This window comes from Trachypithecus francoisi, unplaced genomic scaffold (genome assembly GCF_009764315.1).
Source record: "Trachypithecus francoisi isolate TF-2019V2 unplaced genomic scaffold, Tfra_2.0 Lachesis_group12, whole genome shotgun sequence".
NCBI lineage: Eukaryota > Metazoa > Chordata > Mammalia > Primates > Cercopithecidae > Trachypithecus > Trachypithecus francoisi.
The window spans coordinates 120,301,747-120,323,147 of NW_022681457.1; the positions used below are offsets into that span (position 1 = coordinate 120,301,747).

Genomic DNA, 21,401 nt, shown 5'->3' on the forward strand with positions numbered 1-21,401 from the left:
AAGGATGCCTCCTCTCCAAAGCCTTGCCCCGTGCACACAGATGCATTATCCCTGGAGTTTGTGCTGCCCCCCAGGCCTGTGCTCCCAGGAGCCCTGCCAGGCAGCTGGTGGCATTCTCCACGTGCAGATAGAGGCTGAGGGCCAGAGACATGCAGTAATGACCCCGGGTTACCCGGGAGGGGCTGATCTGTCTGCTTCCAACACTGGACTCTTTCCCAAGGTGCCCAGAGACTCTAGAGAAGATGCATCTCTTCATGCCAGCAGGGCTTCCGAGCCACTCACCCTGGAACCCTGGCCTGCCCCACCTACACCCCTCTCCTGGCTCCAGCTGCTTCCGAGGCTTGTTCCTGCAGCCTCCCAGGCACCTGTCTTGCCCGCAGGCAGCCTGCCTGGCTTCCCCCGACCACAGCACTTTCCACAGATCGCCATTACAGCACACATCTTCCCTACCCGCAGGTGCTATGCCAGGCTGGGCTCCTCCCAGGCGGGGCACGATTCCCTGCTCCTCTAGTTTGCATGGGACTTTTAACATTGAAAGTCCCACGCCCCTGGGAGGCCAGGATTGAGTCACCCTAGCAAAGACCGCATCACATTCGCCCTGGTGTGCAAGGCCAAGCTTACAGCAGGCACTCGCTGAAGGGCAGGGCTCTCTGACGGTCTGCAGACCCACCTGCCCCCTTAGAAACAGGTGGGCGGCCTCCGAGGCCTCCCTCAGCAAGGCTCAGAGCATCTGAGCTAAACCTGTGGATAGCGCGGTAAAAGAACATCAGATGTTCTGCGCTGATGTGCGATCTCTGGAGGATAACCGCCCGCCTGCCCGCCGCCCCGGGCCTCTCGGACCCCTGTCCAGGACTGGCCCTAGTCAGCGGCCGAGACTTCAGAGGCCGGGGGGCGGGGCCGCCGTCTCATTAACATAATCTATGCGAGGGGCGTTTAGCAGTCAAATATATGCGCATATATCTCCATGGCTGATGAGCTGGCCGGGCACTTTCAAAATGGCGGAGTGTGGAGCAAGCGGCAGCGGGAGCAGCGGGGACAGCCTGGACAAGAGCATCACGCTGCCCCCCGACGAGATCTTCCGCAACCTGGAGAATGCCAAGCGCTTCGCCATCGACATAGGTAGCCGCGGGCCGGGAGCTGGGTGCGGACGGCGGGGGCGGGCGGGGCGCCGGCGGTGGGCCGGCGAGCGGGGGCGGCGGGAAGGACGAAGGGCGGGGGCGCGGGCCTCGCGCACAGCCTCACGGGCCTTGTAGTCCGCGGACCCCCGCGCACAGCCTCACGGGCCTTGTAGTCCTCGGTGGCGCCGATGCGCAGGCTCGGGGCGACGGCCGCACTACAGCTCCCGGCAGGCCCCGCAGGGACCAGAGCGGGGCCTGCCGGGCCTGGTAGTTCGCGCGGTCGTCCTGGGAGGCTGGGGTCCGGGGTCCAGCGTTACCCGCCGCGAGGTGGGAGGGTCGGCGGCCAGCCTGGCCCTGGAGCTGACGGAATTTTATGTCTTTGGCCCCATGGGCACCTGGGCGCCCCGGCTCCGCCGCTTGGCCGGTGGCTGGCCTGAGAATTGGGGTCCTTAGTTCTGGTCTAGATGAGGACGAGCTCGGCGGGAAGCCCTTGGCAGAGTGGCCCCGAAAAGGCCGCGTGTTCCCGAGGCTTGGGCAGCCGTGGCCCGCGGGCCGGACAGTCCGTGCATAGGCCCCGCTCTCTGGAGAGTGGACACCGGGCGTGAGTTCAGGCGGCTGTGGACGTAGGTCCTGGGAACTCGTGCCTCTGGTTTAAAAGTCACCCGTGCCTTCCGTGGCCTTCAAGGCGGCCTACATTTCTGCTCTGGCCTCTCCAGGGTCCGCTGCAGACCCTCCTGCCTGATGGCAGTGCTCTTAGTAATGACGGCTGGCCAGGCTCTGTTCTAGACCCTTTTCCCACGCTCCTGACTTCCTGGACACCTCCCAGCCAGCCACCTCTAGAGGAGGAAAGCAAATTACTCCCATTTCCTAGATGAGGATACTAAGACCCAGAAAGGTGAACTAATTTGCCCAGGGTCATCCGGCTAGAAAGTGGCAGAACCAGGATTTGAACCTGCCACTCCCTGCTCTCCTACTCTTCCCCTGTTTCAGACATGAGGGCTTCCTGGGGGCAGCTTCACCAGGAGAAACCCCCTTGAATAGCCACTGCCGCTTCACATATCTCTCCCTCTTAGCACATGTTTCTGCTGTAGGCTGAGTCCGCTTATGTGTGAATCCCACAAAAGCGGGGGTGTGTCTTGTAGCCCCAGCCCCCAAAAGGATGCCCGACCTGTCTTTGCCGCCCGGTAAAGACTGGGATGAATGGGCCTGCCGCTGTGCTGACTGCTTCCCACCTCCCTGGAAAAGTTGGGACTCAGACCCAAGCCATTCCCTCTGAACTGTATGCTCCTGGTGCATCCAGCATGTTTGCTGCTGTGGTGTCCTTGGGGTCGTTGGTGTCACCATCTCTGTGAGGTGCCCAGCCAGGGAAGGGTGTCCTCTAGGGAAGTGGGGGCATGAGAATGGAAGCAGCTGTAGGTCCTGGCTCCTACCTTGCAGTGAGCTTATGAGAGGTAGTGCGTCTTAGGGGGTGTGGCCTGGTGCCAGGTATGAGGATGTGTGAGTAGCATCTTTAGGGAACCCTGATAGGACTTGGAACCGCCTGGCTATTGGGCTGCAGGTGCTGAGCTTGCAGCCCCAGCCTAGGGGATGGTCTACTGCAGGCCTGGCCAGAGGCTCCCCAGCCTTCTGAGACCTTCGGGCTCGGCAGAGCGTGTGCTCTCAAAGGTTCTGCTGCCTTCACACTGGGGGATTCTGTTACTGGGAACAAGTCGGGATTAAATATTTGTGAAATGCAATTGCAGTTGACCTGCATAAGTCACCTGGGGAATGGCCAGGAGAACAGGGCTCACCATGGATGTTCTGTGTGGCCACCAGAGGCCAGGGAAACCGCAGAGCTGGAACCATCCAGGAAGGGCTGTCGCAGCCCTGGAGGGCCCTGGAGCACCAGCCTCTTCTCTGGGCTGAGCCCAGGGGGTTTCTTGGTAGAAGGACACTCTAAGAGGTCTGTTTAGTGCTGGTATTTATTTCCTCTCTTCAGAGTTCCTCCCTGTGTCTGGGTCCTGTGTCTCTGGTTCTTAGGAGGACCTATTGACTGACGCTGAGAGAAGACCTTTTGTTTGTTACTCCTGACTGAGCTGCTGGGAGGCCATGGCTGAGGGTGGGGTGTCTTCAACCCAGGAACCCTCAAAGACAATGTGCTTGTCAACAGTATTGTTTTGTTGTTGTTGTTTTGTTGTTGTTGTTGTTTTTTGAGACGGAGTCTTCTCGCTCTGTCGCCCAGGCTGGAGTGCAGTGGCCGGATCTCAGCTCGCTGCAAGCTCCGCCTCCCGGATTCACGCCATTCCCTGCCTCACCCTCCCGAGTAGCTGGGACTACAGGTGCCGCCACCTCGCCCGGCCAGTTTTTTGTATTTTTTAGTAGAGACGGGGTTTCACTGTGTTAGCCAGGATGGTCTCAATCTCCTGACCTTGTGATCCGCCCGTCTCGGCCTCCCAAAGTGCTGGGATTACAGGCTTGAGCCACTGCGCCCGGCCAACAGTACTGTTTAAAAGCAGGCTTCTCCCATTTCCTCTTCCCTTGCCCATGTTTCCCGATCCAGGAAAGCTCACCTGCCCTGGGTTTTGGCAAGCTGTTTTCCCCTCGATGGGACGCTGATATCTGCTGAGCAGATTCACCTCTTTGAAAGCAGCAGGGACATTGTGTTTCTCAAAACATACCTGCAGCTTTGATCTGATTTTAGGTTTCTGTGGGCCGTGGAGAGGGTTTCTCAGGGGCATGTGGGACAGGAAGGGGCCACAGTGCCATGGTGTCTGCTGGGCTGTCCTGCCCTCCATTGGTGCCCAAAGAGGAAAGACAGGACCAGAGAGAGTGGAAGAAGGGACGGGGGCCTGTGGAACAGAGAGAACTAGAAGACCTTGGCTCAGGTGTGAAGAGCACAGGTGACCAAACCTCTGGGAAGCCCCCTTCCCCACCAGCCAGGCGATGCTGTTGGCCTCGGAGCGGAGCGCTGGCAGCCTGGGGAGCCCGGGGACAAGCCTGTCACTGCCTTGCCAGACGGTGTGTTGTGATTCCAAGGGGCCCCTGAGCTCAGCCCGGAAGGATCCCCGCCCACAGGCTCCCTCTGCTCCAACAGACCTCCTGCCCTGGGTGCCCTCCTCGCGCCTCAGGCCCCCTTTTGCTCCCCCCCGGGTGTGGGGAGTAGGAAGACGGAACACTGGCTTTGCTCAGCTTCTCAGTGCAGGGGAGGGAGGATGCCTACCTTGCAGAAGCCAACCCACCCCCACCGCAGTCCCAACCCCAGTACATCCTGTTTGGGCGTGTATTTAACACAAAGAACCCAGGTCCTGAAATTGGATTTCTGTGACCTGAGAGTTTGTTTATAGTGACTTTTGATGAGTCTCTTAAAATAGATCTTCATCCTCTTGCATCATCTGTCGTTTTAGAAAACGGTTTATTTGCCGAGGGGAGTCGACAACATGGTGTGTTTTAGTGAGACTCTCCAGGCCTGGCCAGGTCTGGGGGCGGGGGAGGGATAAGGAGGCTTAAAGCCACAGGCCAGGGGATCAGATTGAACCTGTGACGCATCCACTGGACTGTACGCCGGCCGTCGGGAAGCCCACGCTCACCAGCAGGCAGGCAGTGCCATGAGACGGCTGCTGTGGGGCCTGGCCATGATGGGTTTTGTTACAGGAACAACACTGGCTGTTTCCTTGGTGTTTCCAAATCTCTTTACCGACGAGTGTTTGTTCTCCACCTTATAGTATTTTGTCAAAACACAACCATTTGAACATAGCTTTAGCCTCCTTACTCTCATGATGCGGGATTTTTGCCTCTTTTTTTCAGGCCCCGTAAAAAATGTACTCTGTTCAGTCACTGTACGCCACACAGTGAACTTAAAGTCACACGTTTTGTTTCTTTTTCTATTTGTCATTCATGGAGCTTCAAATCTATGAACACACCTCTAGCCTCAAAAATGTCCTTTTTTTTTTTTTTTTTTTAACTTAGAAGAATTTATCCTTGAAAAGGCCTTTCCAAGAATCTTTTCACCTTTCCCTAAAACATGGTTCAGGTGCGTAAAGCCCCTTCCAGCCTTTGATCACAGCATCATCCTGGGAGCCGCAGGGCTTCTCTGGAACCGCAGAGAGACTTTGGCCCACGGGGAAAGAGACTTTGGTGGCCTCTGACTTCTTCTGGCTACTTTTGGGGCTGGGACTGCATTTTCTGCCCAGAGCCTGTCAAGAGTAGCCAGCGGCACTGTTTGCCTCTCCAGGGTAGGGGAGCTGCTCAGGCCGGGTTACTGCCCTAGCCTGTGAAAAGAGCCTCCTTTGTGTCGAGGGTGTACTTCTTAAAACGAGGGTGTACTTCTTAAAACGAGGGTGTACTTCTTAAAACGAGGGTGTACTTCTTAAAACGAGGGTGTACTTCTTAAAACGAGGGTGTACTTCTTAAAACGAGGGTGTACTTCTTAAAACGAGGGTGTACTTCTTAAAACGCCTGGATTTGTCAGCTTTTCGCTTTGGGTCATTAGCAAGATCACTTGAAACTGAATTTTCTTAAAGCAATGAGGATAACCAAGGTTACCCAAAGCAAGACAGCTCTCCCGTTCGTCTGCAGGACTTGGTGCCGTGGGGAAGTGGGACCTCTTGAACTCAGTTTGGCCAGGGAGCTGAGGAGGAGCAGAATTTGGAAAAGAAAAGTGTAGATCTGATTGTTCATTTTCCCGTCCTCTCTTTTGCGCCCACAGGGTTTTTAAGTTCCTGTAGCCCTAAACCCCTCATCCACAGAGATTTTAGTCTCCAAGACACCCAGAGAGCGTGGGGGATGGACCCCAGCCCCGCGCTGTCCTGGTCCTGAATTCTGCCGGGTGTATGTCTCCCCTGCAGGCGGGTCGTTAACCAAGCTGGCCTACTATTCAACGGTACAGCACAAAGTCGCCAAGGTGCGGTCTTTCGACCACTCGGGAAAGGTGAGCCTGCGCTGTGACCTCCCGGGGTGGGACAGCCGCTCCTCTGTCATCTTGAACCTGGCCCTTGTCACTCAAGTCACCCCTCTGCTGCTGCAGACCTCGGCTTCCATGTCCTGGGAGTTTCTAGCACGGACAGCCTCCCCTGCCTTCCACCGTGTCCCTTTAAGACCCTTTTCAGGAACCTGTGCCCACCCGTGCTCCCGCTGGGGGAGGCTTCTGCTCCTGCTCGGTGGCCCTGAGGTCGCCACGGTCCTGGGCTCCTCCCTCTTGCCCAGGATTCTGCCTCAGAGCCCTGCCTGGTTGAAGGCTGGTGTGAACGGCCAGCTCCACTAGGGCAGGGTGTGCCCGGCCCAGCCCAACACGGTGCCCCACACTCATGCGGCCTCCCCTGCTCTGTTTTCAGGACACAGAACGTGACCACGAGCCGCCCTACGAGATCTCAGTTCAAGAAGAGATCACTGCTCGACTGCACTTCATTAAGTTTGAGAATACCTACATCGAAGCCTGCCTGGACTTCATCAAAGACCATCTCGTCAACACAGAGACCAAGGTCATCCAGGCAACCGGGGGCGGGGCCTACAAGTTCAAGGACCTCATCGAAGAGAAGCTGCGGCTGAAGTGAGTGGGGACCTCGAGGGCGAGGAAGGAACATGTGGCTGCCCCTGAGTCCCTGGTGCTCGTGCGTCCGATCATGCGTTGGATTGTTCACGGGCCCGGCTGCCCCTCTGGGCCGGGCAGGCCTGCGTGCTGCACCCGTCTGTGGCCTGTACTCTTTTTTTTTTTTTTTTTTGAGACGGAGTCTCGCTCTGTCCCCCAGGCTGGAGTGCAGAGTGGCCGGATCTCAGCTCACTGCAAGCTCCGCCTCCGGGTTTACGCCATTCTCCTGCCTCAGCCTCCCGAGTAGCTGGGACTACAGGCGCCGCCACCTCGCCCGGCTAGTTTTTGTATTTTTAGTAGAGACGGGGTTTCACCGTGTTAGCCAGGATGGTCTCGATCTCCTGACCTTGTGATCCGCCCGTCTTGGCCTCCCAAAGTGCTGGGATGACAGGCTTGAGCCACCGCGCCCGGCCTGTGGCCTGTACTCTTTAAGGGGTTGGCACTTTCTTTTCAGAGTCGACAAGGAGGACGTGATGACATGCCTGATAAAGGGGTGCAACTTCGTGCTCAAGAACATCCCCCACGAGGCCTTCGTGTACCAGAAGGATTCCGACCCTGAGTTCCGGTTCCAGACCAACCACCCCCACATTTTCCCCTATCTTCTTGTCAATATTGGCTCTGGAGTCTCCATTGTGAAGGTGAGACCCGGCTTCGTGAATGAATGAGTGGATGGTTCAGCCACAGTTTCTTAAGCTGTGTGCAGGAGCAGGAGCCAGGACTGGGCACGTGGACGGGGCCCAGTGGGTGGGGGGCGAAGCCATGAGCTCAGAGCCGCTGTGGGAGGGGCATCAGCGCCCCCAGGCTCGGCCATCAAGAGAGTCTGCCCACTGGCGGTTCTGGGGCAGGGGGCGGGGCTCGCCCCAGCGCAGCGCACGGTGCGGGGATGGCGGCGGGTGGGCGACCTGTGTGGCTGAGGGCCTGCCGTGCACGCACCTGCCCTGGCTCTGCTGCAGGTGGAGACGGAGGACAGGTTCGAGTGGGTCGGCGGCAGCTCCATCGGAGGCGGCACCTTCTGGGGGCTCGGGGCTCTGCTCACCAAAACGAAGGTATGCGGCGGCTGCCAGAGGCCCTCCAGGGTCTGCAGAGATGTCTGCTTCCTGTCCTCCGGAGGCCCGTGGCTGGGAGGTGCAAAAACTGCTTCTGGGCCTCCCTCCTGACACGCTTCGGCGGGTCTCTGGCCTCTGCGGCTCGACTCTGCGCCCTGAAGGACGGGCGTCCCAGCAGCCAGAGCTGCTCCTGACTGGGTGGCCTGAGGTCCCGATTGCTGCCTCCTGCCTTTGGTCCCGCATGACGAGGGCCCATTCACCCCCTGCCACGCGTGCCTCCTCCCGTGGGCTTGGTTTCTGGGGCCGTGGGGATATTCCAGCAGCTCGCAGTGCCTCACCCGCCCCTCGCCGTGTCCCGCAGAAGTTTGATGAACTCCTACACCTGGCCTCGAGGGGCCAGCACAGCAACGTGGACATGCTGGTGCGGGACGTCTACGGTGGTGCCCACCAGACACTTGGGCTGAGCGGGAACCTCATCGCCAGCAGCTTCGGGAAGTCAGCCACCGCCGACCAAGGTGCCGGCCCTAGCCTCTGCCGCCAGAGAGAAGGGGGTGGGGACACTTGGGGTCTTGGGGACAGGAGCTTCCCCCACTGTTAACTTTCCCACACCCACTCCCTGGAGAGTCGGGGTCTTGGGTGTCAGCCCTGCAACCTCTTCCTGCCGAGTCACCATGGCGCAGGCCGAGTGCTCAGAAGGTTGGCGAATAAACACCGTGGTCTTGGTTTTAGAGGAAGAAACAGTTCCTCTGAGTTAGGAAAAGCGATTCGGTTTTTTTTCTCCTTGAAAACAAAGCCTAATCTGTCCAGGAATGATTCACACATCACACACAGCCTCCCACGCTCGGGCTCTGGTTCCCCGACTCAGCTCTCTCCCCCCCCCCTCCCCTCCCGTGCTCGGACTCAGGTTCCCCCACTCAGCTCTCTCTCCCCTCCCCTCCAGCGCTGGGGCTCCGGTTCCCCTACTCAACTCTGTCTCCCTTCCCCTTCCACGCATCATACGCAGCCTCCCACGCTTCATACGCAGCCTCCCACGCATCATACGCAGCCTCCCACGCTGGAGCTCTGATTCCCCCACTCAGCTCTCTCTCCCCACCCCTCCCACGCTCGGGCTCCAGTTCCCCCACTCAGCTCTCTCTCCCCCTCCGCTCCCGCGCTAGGGTTCCGGTTCCCCCACTCAGCTCTCTCTCGCCTCCCCTCCTACGCATCATACACAGCCTCCCACGCTGGGGCTCCGGTTCCCCCACTCAGCTCTCTCTCCCCTCCCCTCCCACTCAGCTCTCTCTCCCCTTCCGCTCCCGCTCGCTGTCACACCAGGCACTTGCTGTGCTTGGACGCGCGCGCCTTTTCCTTCCCTTCTCCAGAGTTCTCCAAGGAAGACATGGCCAAGAGCCTGCTGCACATGATCAGCAATGACATCGGGCAGCTGGCCTGTCTCCACGCGCGGCTGCACAGCCTGGACCGCGTGTACTTCGGAGGCTTCTTCATCCGGGGCCACCCCGTGACCATGCGCACCATCACCTACAGCATCAACTTCTTCTCCAAGGTACCGGGCGCGCCTGCCCCAGCCTCTAACGCGGACCCCCAGGGTTTCAAAATCAGAGTCATGCTGGTCAGACACCACAGCAGCCCCAGGGAGGTTGAGAGGCCGCGGGGCCGAGAAGCCCAGCACCCCTCTCTTCTGGCTGGTTCTGGGGAGCCTACATTTTGTGGCACCGTGGCCGCCTGAGTCTGAGCAAATCACCAGTGATGAGCATTCTAGAGAGTTCTGGGGGAGTCCGCCGATCTGCGCTGGGGTCAGGGTGCCCGTGCCCCTGCAGAGGCGTGCCCACCCGCGTCCCTGACGCAGAGACTTGTGGGCTAGGGACTCGCCGCATGGGAGAAGCTATCTTACCCTTAGCTTTCTTCAAACAGCAGCCCGCCTCTGGCGCCTGGCGCGGTTTCACTGGCAAGTATGCCGTGGATGCCTCTTGGAGGGTTTGGGCTGCGCAGTGCGAGGCCCGCCCGTGTTGAGTTGGTTTGCGGAGGCATCGGGTGTTGTGTGGGGCCGACAGCAGCACGTGTGCTTTGGCCATGGCAGGGGGAAGTGCAAGCGCTGTTTCTGAGGCACGAAGGCTACCTGGGAGCCATTGGAGCGTTCCTGAAAGGAGCTGAACAGGACAGTGAGTCGCAGTGCTGGTGCCCCTGAGCAGCGTTGGGCCTCAGCTGTGGTCTGGGCCTGTGCTCTGGGCCAGAGCGGCCCAGGGTGGAGGTGGGGTGGGGAGCGTGAGTACTCCCAAAGTGACAGCAGCGGGCATGGCTGACGTTTTAACAATTTAGTTAGTCGGTTTTTATACCCTTTCCTCCTCCACTCTCTTGCTTCTGAATCAAGGGCAAGGTTAACACAGGTGACCTGACTCTCTGCTTTCCAGATCCCAACCAGTACAGCTGGGGAGAGAACTACGCAGGCAGCTCCGGGTTGATGAGCACGTCACCGGAGCTCGGCCCAGCACAGCGGGCACGGAGTGGCACCGTGAGTAGCGGGCTCTGGCCGTTCCGGGCCCCGAGGGAGCGGCCTGTGCCGCGCTCCCCTCTCCTGTCCCTGAGAGAAGCCTCCTGTGGCTGTCGCGGCTGAAAGGCGCCTCTACCTGTGGCGAATCCTTCCAAGGACCTGGGGAATAACTAGAGGCCGGAGGAGGACACTGTGGCTTGCTTTCCTCTCTCTCTCGTTGGGTGCTCTCGTGTTTTGGAAACATTCAGCAGGAATTACGGAGTCTGTGTGATCCGGCCTTCTTGTTTGCAGAGAGATTGCTAAAGTTCAGGGGTGACGGGGGCCTCCCCCACACCAGGGGGCCTCTCCACACCGGGGGGCCTTCCCCACACCAGGGGCCCATCCACTTTGCAGCTGAAACCTGAAAGCTCAGGAGCCACCCAGGGCCCTGCCCTAGGACTGTGCACTCTGGCTGACGGTCTCTGTCGGTTACTGTCGGTCTTTGTCGGTGACGGTCTCTGTCGGTTACTGTCGGTCTCTGTAGGTGACGGTCTCTGTCGGTGACGGTCTCTGTAGGTGTCGGTCTCTGTCGGTGACGGTCTCTGTCGGTGACGGTCTCTGTCGGTTACTGTCGGTCTCTGTCGGTGACGGTCTCTGTAGGTGACGGTCTCTGTCGGTGACGGTCTCTGTCGGTGACGGTCTCTGTCGGTTACTGTCGGTCTCTGTCGGTGACGGTCTCTGTCAGTTACTGTCGGTCTCTGTCGGTGACGGTCTCTGTCGGTTACTGTCGGTCTCTGTAGGTGACGGTCTCTGTCGGTTACTGTCGGTCTCTGTAGGTGACGGTCTCTGTCAGTTACTGTCGGTCTCTGTCGGTGACGGTCTCTGTCAGTGACGGTCTCTGTCGGTACTGTCGGTCTCTGTAGGTGACGGTCTCTGTCAGTACTGTCGGTCTCTGTCGGTGACGGTCTCTGTAGGTGACGGTCTCTGTCGGTGACGGTCTCTGTCGGTTACTGTCGGTCTCTGTAGGTGACGGTCTCTGTCAGTTACTGTCGGTCTCTGTCGGTGACGGTCTCTGTCGGTTACTGTCGGTCTCTGTAGGTGACGGTCTCTGTCGGTTACTGTCGGTCTCTGTCGGTGACGGTCTCTGTAGGTGACGGTCTCTGTCGGTGACGGTCCTGTCGGTTACTGTCGGTCTCTGTAGGTGACGGTCTCTGTCAGTTACTGTCGGTCTCTGTCGGTGACGGTCTCTGTCAGTGACGGTCTCTGTCGGTTACTGTCGGTCTCTGTCGGTGACGGTCTCTGTAGGTGACGGTCTCTGTCGGTGACGGTCTCTGTCGGTTACTGTCGGTCTCTGTAGGTGACGGTCTCTGTCAGTTACTGTCGGTCTCTGTCGGTGACGGTCTCTGTCAGTGACGGTCTCTGTCGGTTACTGTCGGTCTCTGTAGGTGACGGTCTCTGTCAGTTACTGTCGGTCTCTGTCGGTGACGGTCTCTGTAGGTGACGGTCTCTGTCGGTGACGGTCTCTGTCGGTTACTGTCGGTCTCTGTAGGTGACGGTCTCTGTCAGTTACTGTCGGTCTCTGTCGGTGACGGTCTCTGTCAGTTACTGTCGGTCTCTGTCGGTGACGGTCTCTGTCGGTTACTGTCGGTCTCTGTCGGTGACGGTCTCTGTCGGTTACTGTCGGTCTCTGTCGGTGACGGTCTCTGTCGGTGTCGGTCTCTGTCGGTGACGGTCTCTGTCGGTGTCGGTCTCTGTCGGTGACGGTCTCTGTCAGTGACGGTCTCTGTCGGTTACTGTCGGTCTCTGTCGGTGACGGTCTCTGTCGGTTACTGTCGGTCTCTGTAGGTGACGGTCTCTGTCAGTTACTGTCGGTCTCTGTCGGTGACGGTCTCTGTCGGTGACGGTCTCTGTTGGTCTCTGTCGGTGACGGTCTCTGTCGGTGACGGTCTCTGTTGGTCTCTGTCGGTGACGGTCTCTGTCGGGCGTCTGCTCTCCTCGGCATGTCCAGGCTCATTCCTCAGATGCCCAGTGGATTTGCCCTGGCTCAAGCTGGGTGGCACTGGCGGGCTGGGAGATGCACCCCATGTCTGCCGAGTTAGAGCTGCTTCGGAAGGGTTCCCCGCCAGGACCTGTGTCAGCCACATGGAATGCCCCCAGCACAGCCCCACGTGGCGGAAACCGCCCCCGTGTCACGGGCTGTCAGGGTCCTCGACCGTGTCCCCCCGGGGGGCTCATGCCTTCTGTAGCTGTGAACAGTTACCCGAGGTCACTTACAAAGCTAGTCGGACCCCTCAGGACAGGCCACTGGCATTGTTGGCAGGAAGTTGCTTGTCATTTGTAGACACGGGGTTCCTCACAAATCCGTGTCAGTATTTTCAAGACCGCGCCGGGTTGAGTTCTGGCTTCTCAGAAGGGCACCTCCCTTTTGTGTGGGTCCTGCGGTTCACCCTGGGCCACGGCCCTGCACAGATGCGTCACACTGGCCACAGCCCTGGCCTGCCTTTCCCTCCGCCCGTACTAGGCCCGGGGCCTGGCAGAGCCCCAGCCTCTTGCTTTTGCCCTGGTGTTGGGCAGAGGGGCTTGGTGTCTCCCAGCCTCCGTTTCTGCCACGTGTACATAATTTGCCAAATGTCCTGTACTGTAACCTGGAGTGACTGCGTGGGCGGCCACAGCGCCTCGGGGGCCCCGTTCAGGAGGCGCTTGTTACCTGTTTGGTGCCCACCAGCGGCACAGCCCTGCCAGGCAGGAGGTGCCCCACCTTACTGAGGATCAAACTGATGTGCAGAGAGATGGAGTCATTTCTTCGAGTTTGTTCTCCAAAAAAGGCAAAGCAAAGATTTGAACCCGTTTGTCAGGATAGAAGGAGCCTGCGACCCGGCAAGGCAGCACCGGGCGGTCCCGGCTGTGGTCCGTGGTCGTTAACGTGGGGCTCCTGCCGCCTTCTGCGCTGGCTTTGGGAAGTCACTGGCTTTTCCATGTGGAGCTTCTGCCTGGCGTGGGCCTCCCACCTGGAAGGCATCCCCTTGCTGTGGAGTTCCTTGCCTGGAGGTCCCTGCCCACCCGGAGGCTGCTTCTCTAGCCCCAGCAGTTGCCGGCAGGGGTGCCCTGGTGGAGAAGGGCAGAGGGCTGGCATGTGACCTGTGGGGTAGTCACCGGAGGGTGGGAAGAGGCGGCCAGCTGCACAGTTCCCCCGACAGCCCCTCTGGTCCCAGAGCAGCGGCTGCTGCAGTTCGCGTGCAGAGAACTGAGTACTGGTGTGTGCGTTGGCTCAGCTCAGTTCAGTTCCTCCCGGAATAAGGTAGAAGGAGCCAGCAGGGCCCATGAGCACGTCTGTGCTGGGTATAGGTGGCCCCGGGGTGCCCTGGGCCCATAGTGGCCTGGCCTTGCCATAGCCCTTCATGGAGAAAGGAAGGTGCATGGGGGCTGCCTGCCTGGCGCGGGGTGGAGCACTGCCCGGCACTTAGTGAGGACAGCACCCCAAACCTCTGTGTGCAAACGTGGCCACCTGGAGGACCAGAGGTGGGAACAGCGTGACTGCAGGGGTGACGGGGAGGAGGTGAAACTGTAGGGGTGACAGGGAGGGGTGATTGCAGGGAGGTGGTGATAGGGAGAGGGATGGTAGGGTGACTGCAGCAGTGATTGGGGAGGGATGGCTGCAGCGGGGAGGTGATGGGGGCAGGAGGCGTGTGGTGAGCAGACGCAACCCCAGTGTCAAACCAGGGGGTAAGTCAAGGTATCCGGCTCAGGCCGCCGGGCAGCTGCGGGGGCCCGGTGGGGGTCTTCTCTGTGGCCCAGAGGCATGGCGGAAGAAGGCGTTACGTCTCCTCTTTTATTCGAGTGGAAGATTCTGAGCGTGGCTTAGGTTGTTCTGAACTGTGGAGACGTTTCCACCCTGCCACTGCCTGTCTTCCAGTTTGACTTGCTGGAAATGGACCGGCTGGAGAGACCACTGGTCAGCCTGCCACTCCTCCTGGACCCGCCCTCCTATGTGCCCGACACGGTGGACCTCACCGACGACGCTCTGGCCCGAAAATACTGGCTCACCTGCTTCGAGGAGGCCCTGGACGGGGTGAGGACTCTGGGTACCGACTAGAGGATTCCGAGGCCGCGGCCTGGGTTCACCTTCCAAGGCTCCCAGGGGCAAAGACAAGGTGGTGAAGTGGGACAGGCCAGTATTTTCCAGAAACCCCTTCATCTGCGTCTGAGTGTGAGAGGGGTGATTTCTGTTTCTCAAGCAAAAATATCGCTCTTGGTCACTTGGTGGGTCAGTTAGGACGTGACGTCATCGAGGCACGTTTCTTCTCAGGGCAGCCAGTACTTTTGTTAGCTATTACATTTCTTCAGAAAACAATTTAGTAGACTTTTCTGCTCTTTGGAAGTGTGCCTGAGGTGCAGGAGGCCCTGCGGGACTCTGACTCTGAGGTGGGGTGAGGCTCAGCCCCAACAAGCTCCCACTGAGGCCACCTGGGGGCTCCTGCGTCCCACCTCCAAGGCCGGGGTGGTCCTGTGGAGCACATGCCAGGCCCTGGGCCATGCTGCCTCCCGGGAGCTCAGCTCGCGGCCAGGGAACCCCAGTAGCAACATGCATTCTTCCTGAAGCCCTCGGAGAGGCCGGGTGCTGCCGGGGTTTGTCCTGAGGGAAGAGTCGCAGCCCTGCCTGGACCCAGAGTGAGCTCTGGGCATCCAGAGCCCCGTGTCCCCGGCACAGGGTGGGGCTGGAGTCCAAGGACATGGGTCTCAGCCTCGGATTTCCTGAGTGGTGAGGAGCCAGGGTCACTCCTGCTCCTGCCTCCCAGGGCAGCTGGGAGGGACGAATGGCAAAGGGAAGCCTCAGGGGACCGTGAACTGTCACCGTCAGCCTTTCCTGTTCCAGTAGGAGCTGCCCTGACCACAGCCCAGGCAGCCCCCACCCTGCCCCACGTCCCCCACAGCAGGCCCTAACCCTGCCCTGGGCAGCCCCCTACCCTGCCCTGGGCAGCCCCCTACAGCTAGCTCCTACCCTGCCCCAAGCAGGCCCCGACAGCCGGCTCCCACCCTGCTCTAGGCCCCCTTCAGCTGCCCCAACCCTGCCCTGGGCAGCCCCCCACGGCCAGTCCCCACCCTGCCTCAGGCCCCCTATAGCTGTCCCCAACCATGACCTGGGCAGCCCCCAACAGCCAGCCCCCACTCTGCCCAGAGCCCCCACTGTCACATGAGGAATTCCCAAGCAGCAGGGCCGTGCTTGGCTGACCCCCTCCTGTCGCTGGCAGGTAGTGAAGCGCGCAGTGGCGAGCCAGCCAGACTCCGTGGACGCAGCTGAGAGGGCGGAGAAGTTCCAACAGAAGTACTGGAACAAGCTTCAGACCCTGAGACAGCAGCCCTTGTAAGTGCCCAGCGTCCTGGTGCGTGACTGCCTCTTCTGCCCAGACGGCCCCTGCACCTCTGAGAAAGTGGCTGTGATGCTGGCATTCAGACCCCAGCTGGCTGGGGGTGGGTGTGGGCCCCGGCGGCACAGTCCCCCCGGGCCCCACCTCAAGCAGCGTTTGCACTGCCGGGCTCCCGAGGACATCCGTGGTGCAGCCCAGGATGGGCGGGTGTTCGGCCTGCCCTGCTCAGCGCCCTCTGCCGTGTCTGTCCCCAGCGCCTATGGGACCCTGACCGTGCGCAGCCTGCTGGACACCAGGGAGCACTGTCTGAACGAGTTCAACTTCCCGGACCCCTACTCCAAAGTAAGTGCAGTGTGCCCTGGCCTTCCGCTCGCTCCTGTCCCCGTCCCGCTGGCTCTGTGGGTCCTGTCTCTCTCCCGCTGACTTGGGGCGTCCTGTCCTCTCTGAGGCCATGCAGGTTTGGTAGCGGCCCCACCTCCGGCACTGGCACCACACTAGCCAGGGTCTCTGTTGGCAGCATCTGCTGAGGAGCTGTGTTACCCCCACAGATGCTGGCGCCAGTTAGGGGTGGGGACCGCTGTGACTGGAGAAGAGGTTCCTGAGAGACACAGGCTGCTTGCTTGCAGGAGCCAAGGGCCTCCCAGCTTCTGCAAGGGTGGGCGATTGTGGTTGGGGACTGCCTGCCTGCCTCTCATGGGGCACCCTCGCTGCCTCCTAGGAGGCTGGGCAGTGACCAGAGACCTTTTACCCCGGCGATGTGCAGGCCACGGGAGCCCTCTGAGGTGGGCCTTTCTGGGCGTCCATCTTGCTTCCTCCAGGTCTGGCGGCCAGAGCCCTCCTTGGCCCCTTCTGCCAGGAGGCAGCGGGCAGCAGCGGAGGCATGGACTTCTCCCACCCCTTCTGGGAATGGCCAGTGCCACGCCCCCCCTCCCCTCACATGCTGAGCCTTATGACAGGGAAAGTCTGGGTGTGGAGGGTTTTGAGGCCAGGGCTGTGGCTACCTGTGGGGGCCTTGTCCTCCACCCGCGTCCTCCCCTTCACCCACTGCTGTCACGTGGGGGCTGAAGCTGTCCTGGGCCTCATTTTCAGAGCCCCGTGCAGCTGCGCGCTGGCTGCTGTCCCGGGGCCGATAGGCTTGTGCCTGGTGGGCTTCCGGTTGGGCCTGAGTCTGTGCTCCTGAGGGGTGTGGTGTGGAACAGCCTGGGCCTGGCAGGTGTCCGGGATGGTGCTCTGCCGGGGGCCTGTAGAGACACGGCCTGACGGAAAGCCAGGAGCAGCCCTGTGGGCTGAGGCCGTCTCCACTCAGGCCTGGCGTCTGGCATTTTCCGCAGGTGAAGCAGCGGGAGAATGGCGTGGCACTGAGGTGCTTCCCCGGGGTCGTGCGCTCCCTGGACACGCTGGGCTGGGAGGAGCGGCAGCTGGCGCTGGTGAAAGGCCTCCTGGCGGGGAACGTCTTCGACTGGGGGGCCAAAGCCGTGTCTGAGTAGGTGTCTGCGGGCTCGGGGCAGGCTCTGCAGCCTGCAGGTCCTTGTCCTGCCCCAGGCTTGCGTGCAAGGAGGTGGAGCGGCTCCCTCCGGGGTTGTGTGGCACTTGGTGGCTTGGTGGTTTGGGGCTTTGGGGCCCAGGCAGCAGCCCCAGGGGCTGTGCGGGGCCCAGCACCCTTGTCTGTCCCCTCAGGCTCTGAGGATGCCCCTTCCTTAAGCACAGGTGCTGAGGAGCCCTAGGGCTGTGGCTCCCGAAATACGGGGCTGACGTTTTATGTTGTCAGAATCCAAATTCATGTTTCCTATGTGTGGTAGGAATTAAACATTTCTGCTGTGATGATCAAAGGGTGCTTTGCAAAGGAGTTCCCTAGTCTGGCCTGTGGGAAAGGCAGGTGTCTAAAGCCCAGGGTTCTGAATCTTGAAAACGAACCATTCCCACCGTAATTTACCTTCACTCCTAAAGAAGCTGCTTCCAGTCTCTGAGCCTCCCCAGGCGGCCGCACCGTGTCTTGTGGTCCCTGCTTGTTTTACATGTGGGGCTGGAGGGAGATGCCTGGGTTCCCGGCCCTCCCTGGGTTCCCGGCCCTCCCTGGGTTCCACTCGTGTCTCTAGACATAGACAAGAATGCTGCCCCCAGCCGTGGCTGCGCTTCTGGGACACAGGTCCCTCCCGCAGCCTGTCGGGAGCGTTGGAGGGTCCTGACCCATGGGCTTGGCCTTGTGGCTGGGGGCTCCCACACCGCCTGCGTGGGCGCCGAGCACGGGGACAGACTGCAGCTGCCAGTCACCGATGGGCTTCCCTGGTCCCGTGGCTCCGAGTCCACCTTAACAAACAGCCCGCGCTCTCTCAGACCTTTGCTCGGTGGCGCCCTGAGCCTTCTGCTGATCACCGCGTATCAAGAACGCTGCATCTGTTCTGCCTGGGAGCGACTGGGGTCTTCACGTTGAGCAGCTGCCTCTGTCCCTCCTGGGAGCGACTGGGGTCTTCACATTGAGCAGCTGCCTCTGTCCCGCCTGGGAGGGATTTGGGGTCTTCACGTTGAGCAGTCTGGCCGAAGGTTTTCGTTCTGTTTTTTCTTGACTTTCTTTTCTCCTCTTGCATGCAGTGTCCTTGAATCCGACCCCTACTTTGGGTTTGAAGAAGCGAAGAGGAAGTTACAAGGTACGGACGGCCAAGTAACCCGTGTCTTGTGCTGGGGCCTGGCCTGGGCGTTCTCTGCAACAGCGAACGCAGTCGCGGTCAGGGTCCAGGCACCTCCCCTGCTCGAGGCTGTTAGCCAGGCTCAGGGGCGGGGAGAACGCGCTTCCTGGAGAGACGAACACCTGAAGACACGTCTCCCTAAGCCCTGAGCTGGAGCGCTGAGCTGACTGTGTGTCCCTCCCTCTCTCTCAGAAAGACCCTGGCTCGTGGACTCCTACAGCGAGTGGCTTCAGAGATTAAAGGTATGTGGAGGGGTTTCCCGCCTCTGCCCCGGGGACACAGTGTGGGGCCCGGGGGGCGGGTGGTCACTGGAGGGAGGTAGGCACGGGCTGCCTCCGGAGGCCCTCCCCTCCTGTTAGAGTCTTACAGTCCTGCGAGCCGAGGGCCTCAGCATCCCCTGCTCCGTACTTGCTCTCCTGTCATGACCACTTCTTAGGTCGCCTGCTCTAGGCACAAAGCCTTGCCAGAAGAGACAGTCACTGGCCCCTGCAGGCTGATCCATCCCTGGCACCTCTGGGCCCTGAAGTCCTGGTCTCAGCCCCTGCAGGGGAGCCCATCCCCGGTGCCTCTGCGGCCCTGAAGCCCCCAGTCTCGGCCCCTGCAGGGCAGCGGGGCGGGTGGCAGGGGTGGGGTCTGACTCGCTTGGATGCACCTGTTCCCAACTGAACGTCCTGGTTTTGTCTTACAGGGGCCCCCTCATAAATGTGCCTTAATTTTCGCAGATAACAGTGGAATAGACATCATTTTGGGAGTCTTCCCCTTTGTCAGGGAGCTACTCCTTAGAGGGACGGAGGTGAGTGGCGAGGTGGTGGGTGGGGCCCTTCCCCTGGGCTTCTCTGCTCTTGGTGGGGTTGGCGCCGCCCTGGGCCTCTGGCGGTGGTCGGGCTCCTCCGGACGCAGCAGGTAGGTGCAGGTGGCAGCGTGTGGGAGGTGGCTCAGAGCCCTCATATGCTGGGGTGGAGGCTCCCAGCCCCCCGGGCTCAGGCTGAGGGTCCATGTGCTGAAGCCCAGGGCTGATGCTAGGCTCCTGGAAGGGTGATCCCAGCAAGGAGGCTTTGGGACTGTGACTTCATGCCAATTGGAGACAGGCAGGTCCCAAGGGCAGGCTGTGAACTCGGCTCTGCCCCTCGGCTTGGTTCCCTCCCAGGGGCCACAGAGTGGCAAGGTCAGACAAGGTCCCTGCTCCTCAGCAGCAGGTGGCTGGCCAGGCCCGCTGGGCACAGCACCCTCACCCAGGCCCACTGGGCACAGCACCCTCACCCAGGCCAGCCACTCAAAGACTGGGGTGCACACAGGCACCATGCTGGGCCAGCACAGGTTCCTAAAGAGCCTGGGCCCTCCTCCTGCAGGTCATCCTGGCGTGCAACTCAGGCCCCGCCCTGAACGATGTGACCCACAGCGAGTCTCTGATCGTGGCGGAGCGCATCGCAGGCATGGACCCTGTCGTGCAGTGAGTGTTGGCGGGTGCTGCTGGGGGGCCTTGATGGGGAGGGGCACCAGCTGGGCAGAGTGGGCCACGAGGATTGTCTCTGAACTGGGAGCTCCCGGGGGCTACCCTCCTGGGGGCGCTGACCACCTTGTGTCTGGCAGCTCCGCGCTCCGGGAAGAGAGGCTGCTGCTGGTGCAGACGGGCTCCAGCTCCCCGTGCCTCGACCTCAGGTAACCCCGCACCCTGCACCTGCTCTCTCCTCCTGGGCTCCATGCCCTCTGTGCCGTGCACCTGCACCCAGGCGCATGCGGGACACCGACCTCAGGACGGCCCCTAGGGCCTCTCCTGACCCCAGGCCTGGACTGACCTCAGGAGGCGACAGAGATACCATCCCCCAAGGTGGCCTGGAGAGAGGGAACGGATTCAGGGTCTGAGGTGGCTACACCTGGGCTGGGTTGGGGGACTTGGGGCAGGAGGGGCTGATGTCCCTGTGGCCACTCAGCTGAGGCTGAGGGCGACCTGGGCAGCTGCCCGGTGTCTGTTACCTCCGCGTCCCGCAGAGACAGCAGGCTCTGCTTCTGTGCTTCTGGAGGTCCTTAGTCGATTGTATGTGGTGCTCTCTGTCCTGCTGATTGCAGAGAAAGGAACCCCTTAAATGAGCGGGTTCTGAGTGCTGGGGCCACTGGTCGTCTCTGCTTGATGGGATTCTCCAGTGCTGGCTTCATCTGTGCTCCAGTCCCCCCTCACCAACAGGGAGGGCGTGAAAAAGACAAGGAATCAGTCCCTAGAGTTTGAGGGAGATCTCGGGCAGAGTTTCCAGGCTGCAGCTGCTCTGGCCCTGCAGGAGCTGCTGCTCTGAGGAGGCCCCGGGCTGAGGCTGGGTTTGGAGGCCCCCACAGCAGGGAATTGAGGGGTGGAGGTTTCGGCCTTCACGTTGGTCGCTGCACTGTATGGGAGGTGGGGTCTGGGGTCCGCTCGTCCAGTCTCTCTTTCTTCCTCCCCAAAGCCGCCTGGATAAGGGGCTGGCCGCACTGGTGCGGGAGCGTGGCGCGGACCTGGTGGTCATCGAGGGCATGGGCCGTGCTGTCCACACCAACTACCACGCGGCCCTGTGCTGTGAGAGCCTCAAGCTGGCCGTCATCAAGAACGCATGGCTGGCCGAGCGGCTGGGCGGCCGACTCTTCAGCGTCATCTTCAAGTATGAGGTCCCGGCCGAGTGAGCCACCGCGGCCGCCGGATGGTTCCGCTTGTCACTTGTCAGAAATGTGATTTTGCCACCACAGGGAAACTGCGTTCAAATCAACATATTTATATCGTACTACTGTGACACGGCACATACGCCCCAGCCCGCACAGATGCGTGTGGTCGAGAGGCGAGACGCAGCTTTGTCCTGGGAGACATTCGTATTGGAATCTATTTAACTGCTAAAGAACCTTTTATATATATGTATAAATAGAGAGATCTATACAGGCATGTCTGACGGGACGCAGCGCCGTGGGCATGCACCAAATAGAGTTTTTAAAAGAGGCCGGAGCCGCCTGCGCTGTTTTATTTTGGAGCAGGAGCCTGTCCCGACTCTTCCTGTGTGGGGAGCCCCGGGCGGGAGCCCTTCCCTGCACTGCTTCTAGACCTCGTGGGCACCGAGCGCCAGCTGCCCCACAGACCCGGGCCCCGGTGTGTCTCACTGCTCCCTCTGGGCCAGAAGAGCTGCCCGCGTCCCTCCAGTGC

General features: G+C 60.6%; 1 protein-coding gene across 2 annotated transcripts; it reads left to right on the forward strand.

Annotated features, from left to right (window-relative positions):
* The first annotated feature begins 959 nt into the window (after window positions 1–959).
* Window positions 960–21,201, forward strand: PANK4 (pantothenate kinase 4 (inactive)). 2 transcript variants are annotated; one of them, XM_033228651.1, is made up of 19 exons: window positions 960–1,119; window positions 5,942–6,024; window positions 6,428–6,642; window positions 7,136–7,319; window positions 7,635–7,727; window positions 8,089–8,242; window positions 9,089–9,270; window positions 9,805–9,886; window positions 10,136–10,236; window positions 14,108–14,263; window positions 15,444–15,556; window positions 15,815–15,902; window positions 16,892–17,043; window positions 18,150–18,205; window positions 18,437–18,486; window positions 18,933–19,037; window positions 19,594–19,694; window positions 19,835–19,903; window positions 20,680–21,201. In XM_033228651.1, the coding sequence occupies exons 1-19, from the start codon at window positions 972–974 to the stop codon at window positions 20,891–20,893; spliced, it is 2,346 nt and encodes a 781-aa protein (XP_033084542.1). In that variant the 5' UTR covers window positions 960–971; the 3' UTR covers window positions 20,894–21,201. The 2 variants fall into 2 exon arrangements, with proteins under 2 accessions (XP_033084542.1, XP_033084543.1); XM_033228652.1 differs by having other exon boundaries at window positions 971–1,119; window positions 5,803–6,642.
* Window positions 21,202–21,401: the final 200 nt, after the last annotated feature.

Excerpts from the sequence above, each read along its gene's own strand:
- PANK4 (XM_033228651.1), top strand. The coding sequence starts at position 972 with ATGAGCTGGCCGGGCACTTTCAAAATGGCGGAGTGTGGAGCAAGCGGC. Across the intron at positions 15,557-15,814 it reads ACCCTGAGACAGCAGCCCTT|CGCCTATGGGACCCTGACCG; the intron begins GTAAGTGCCCAG and ends GTCTGTCCCCAG. Across the intron at positions 19,038-19,593 it reads TACTCCTTAGAGGGACGGAG|GTCATCCTGGCGTGCAACTC; the intron begins GTGAGTGGCGAG and ends CTCCTCCTGCAG.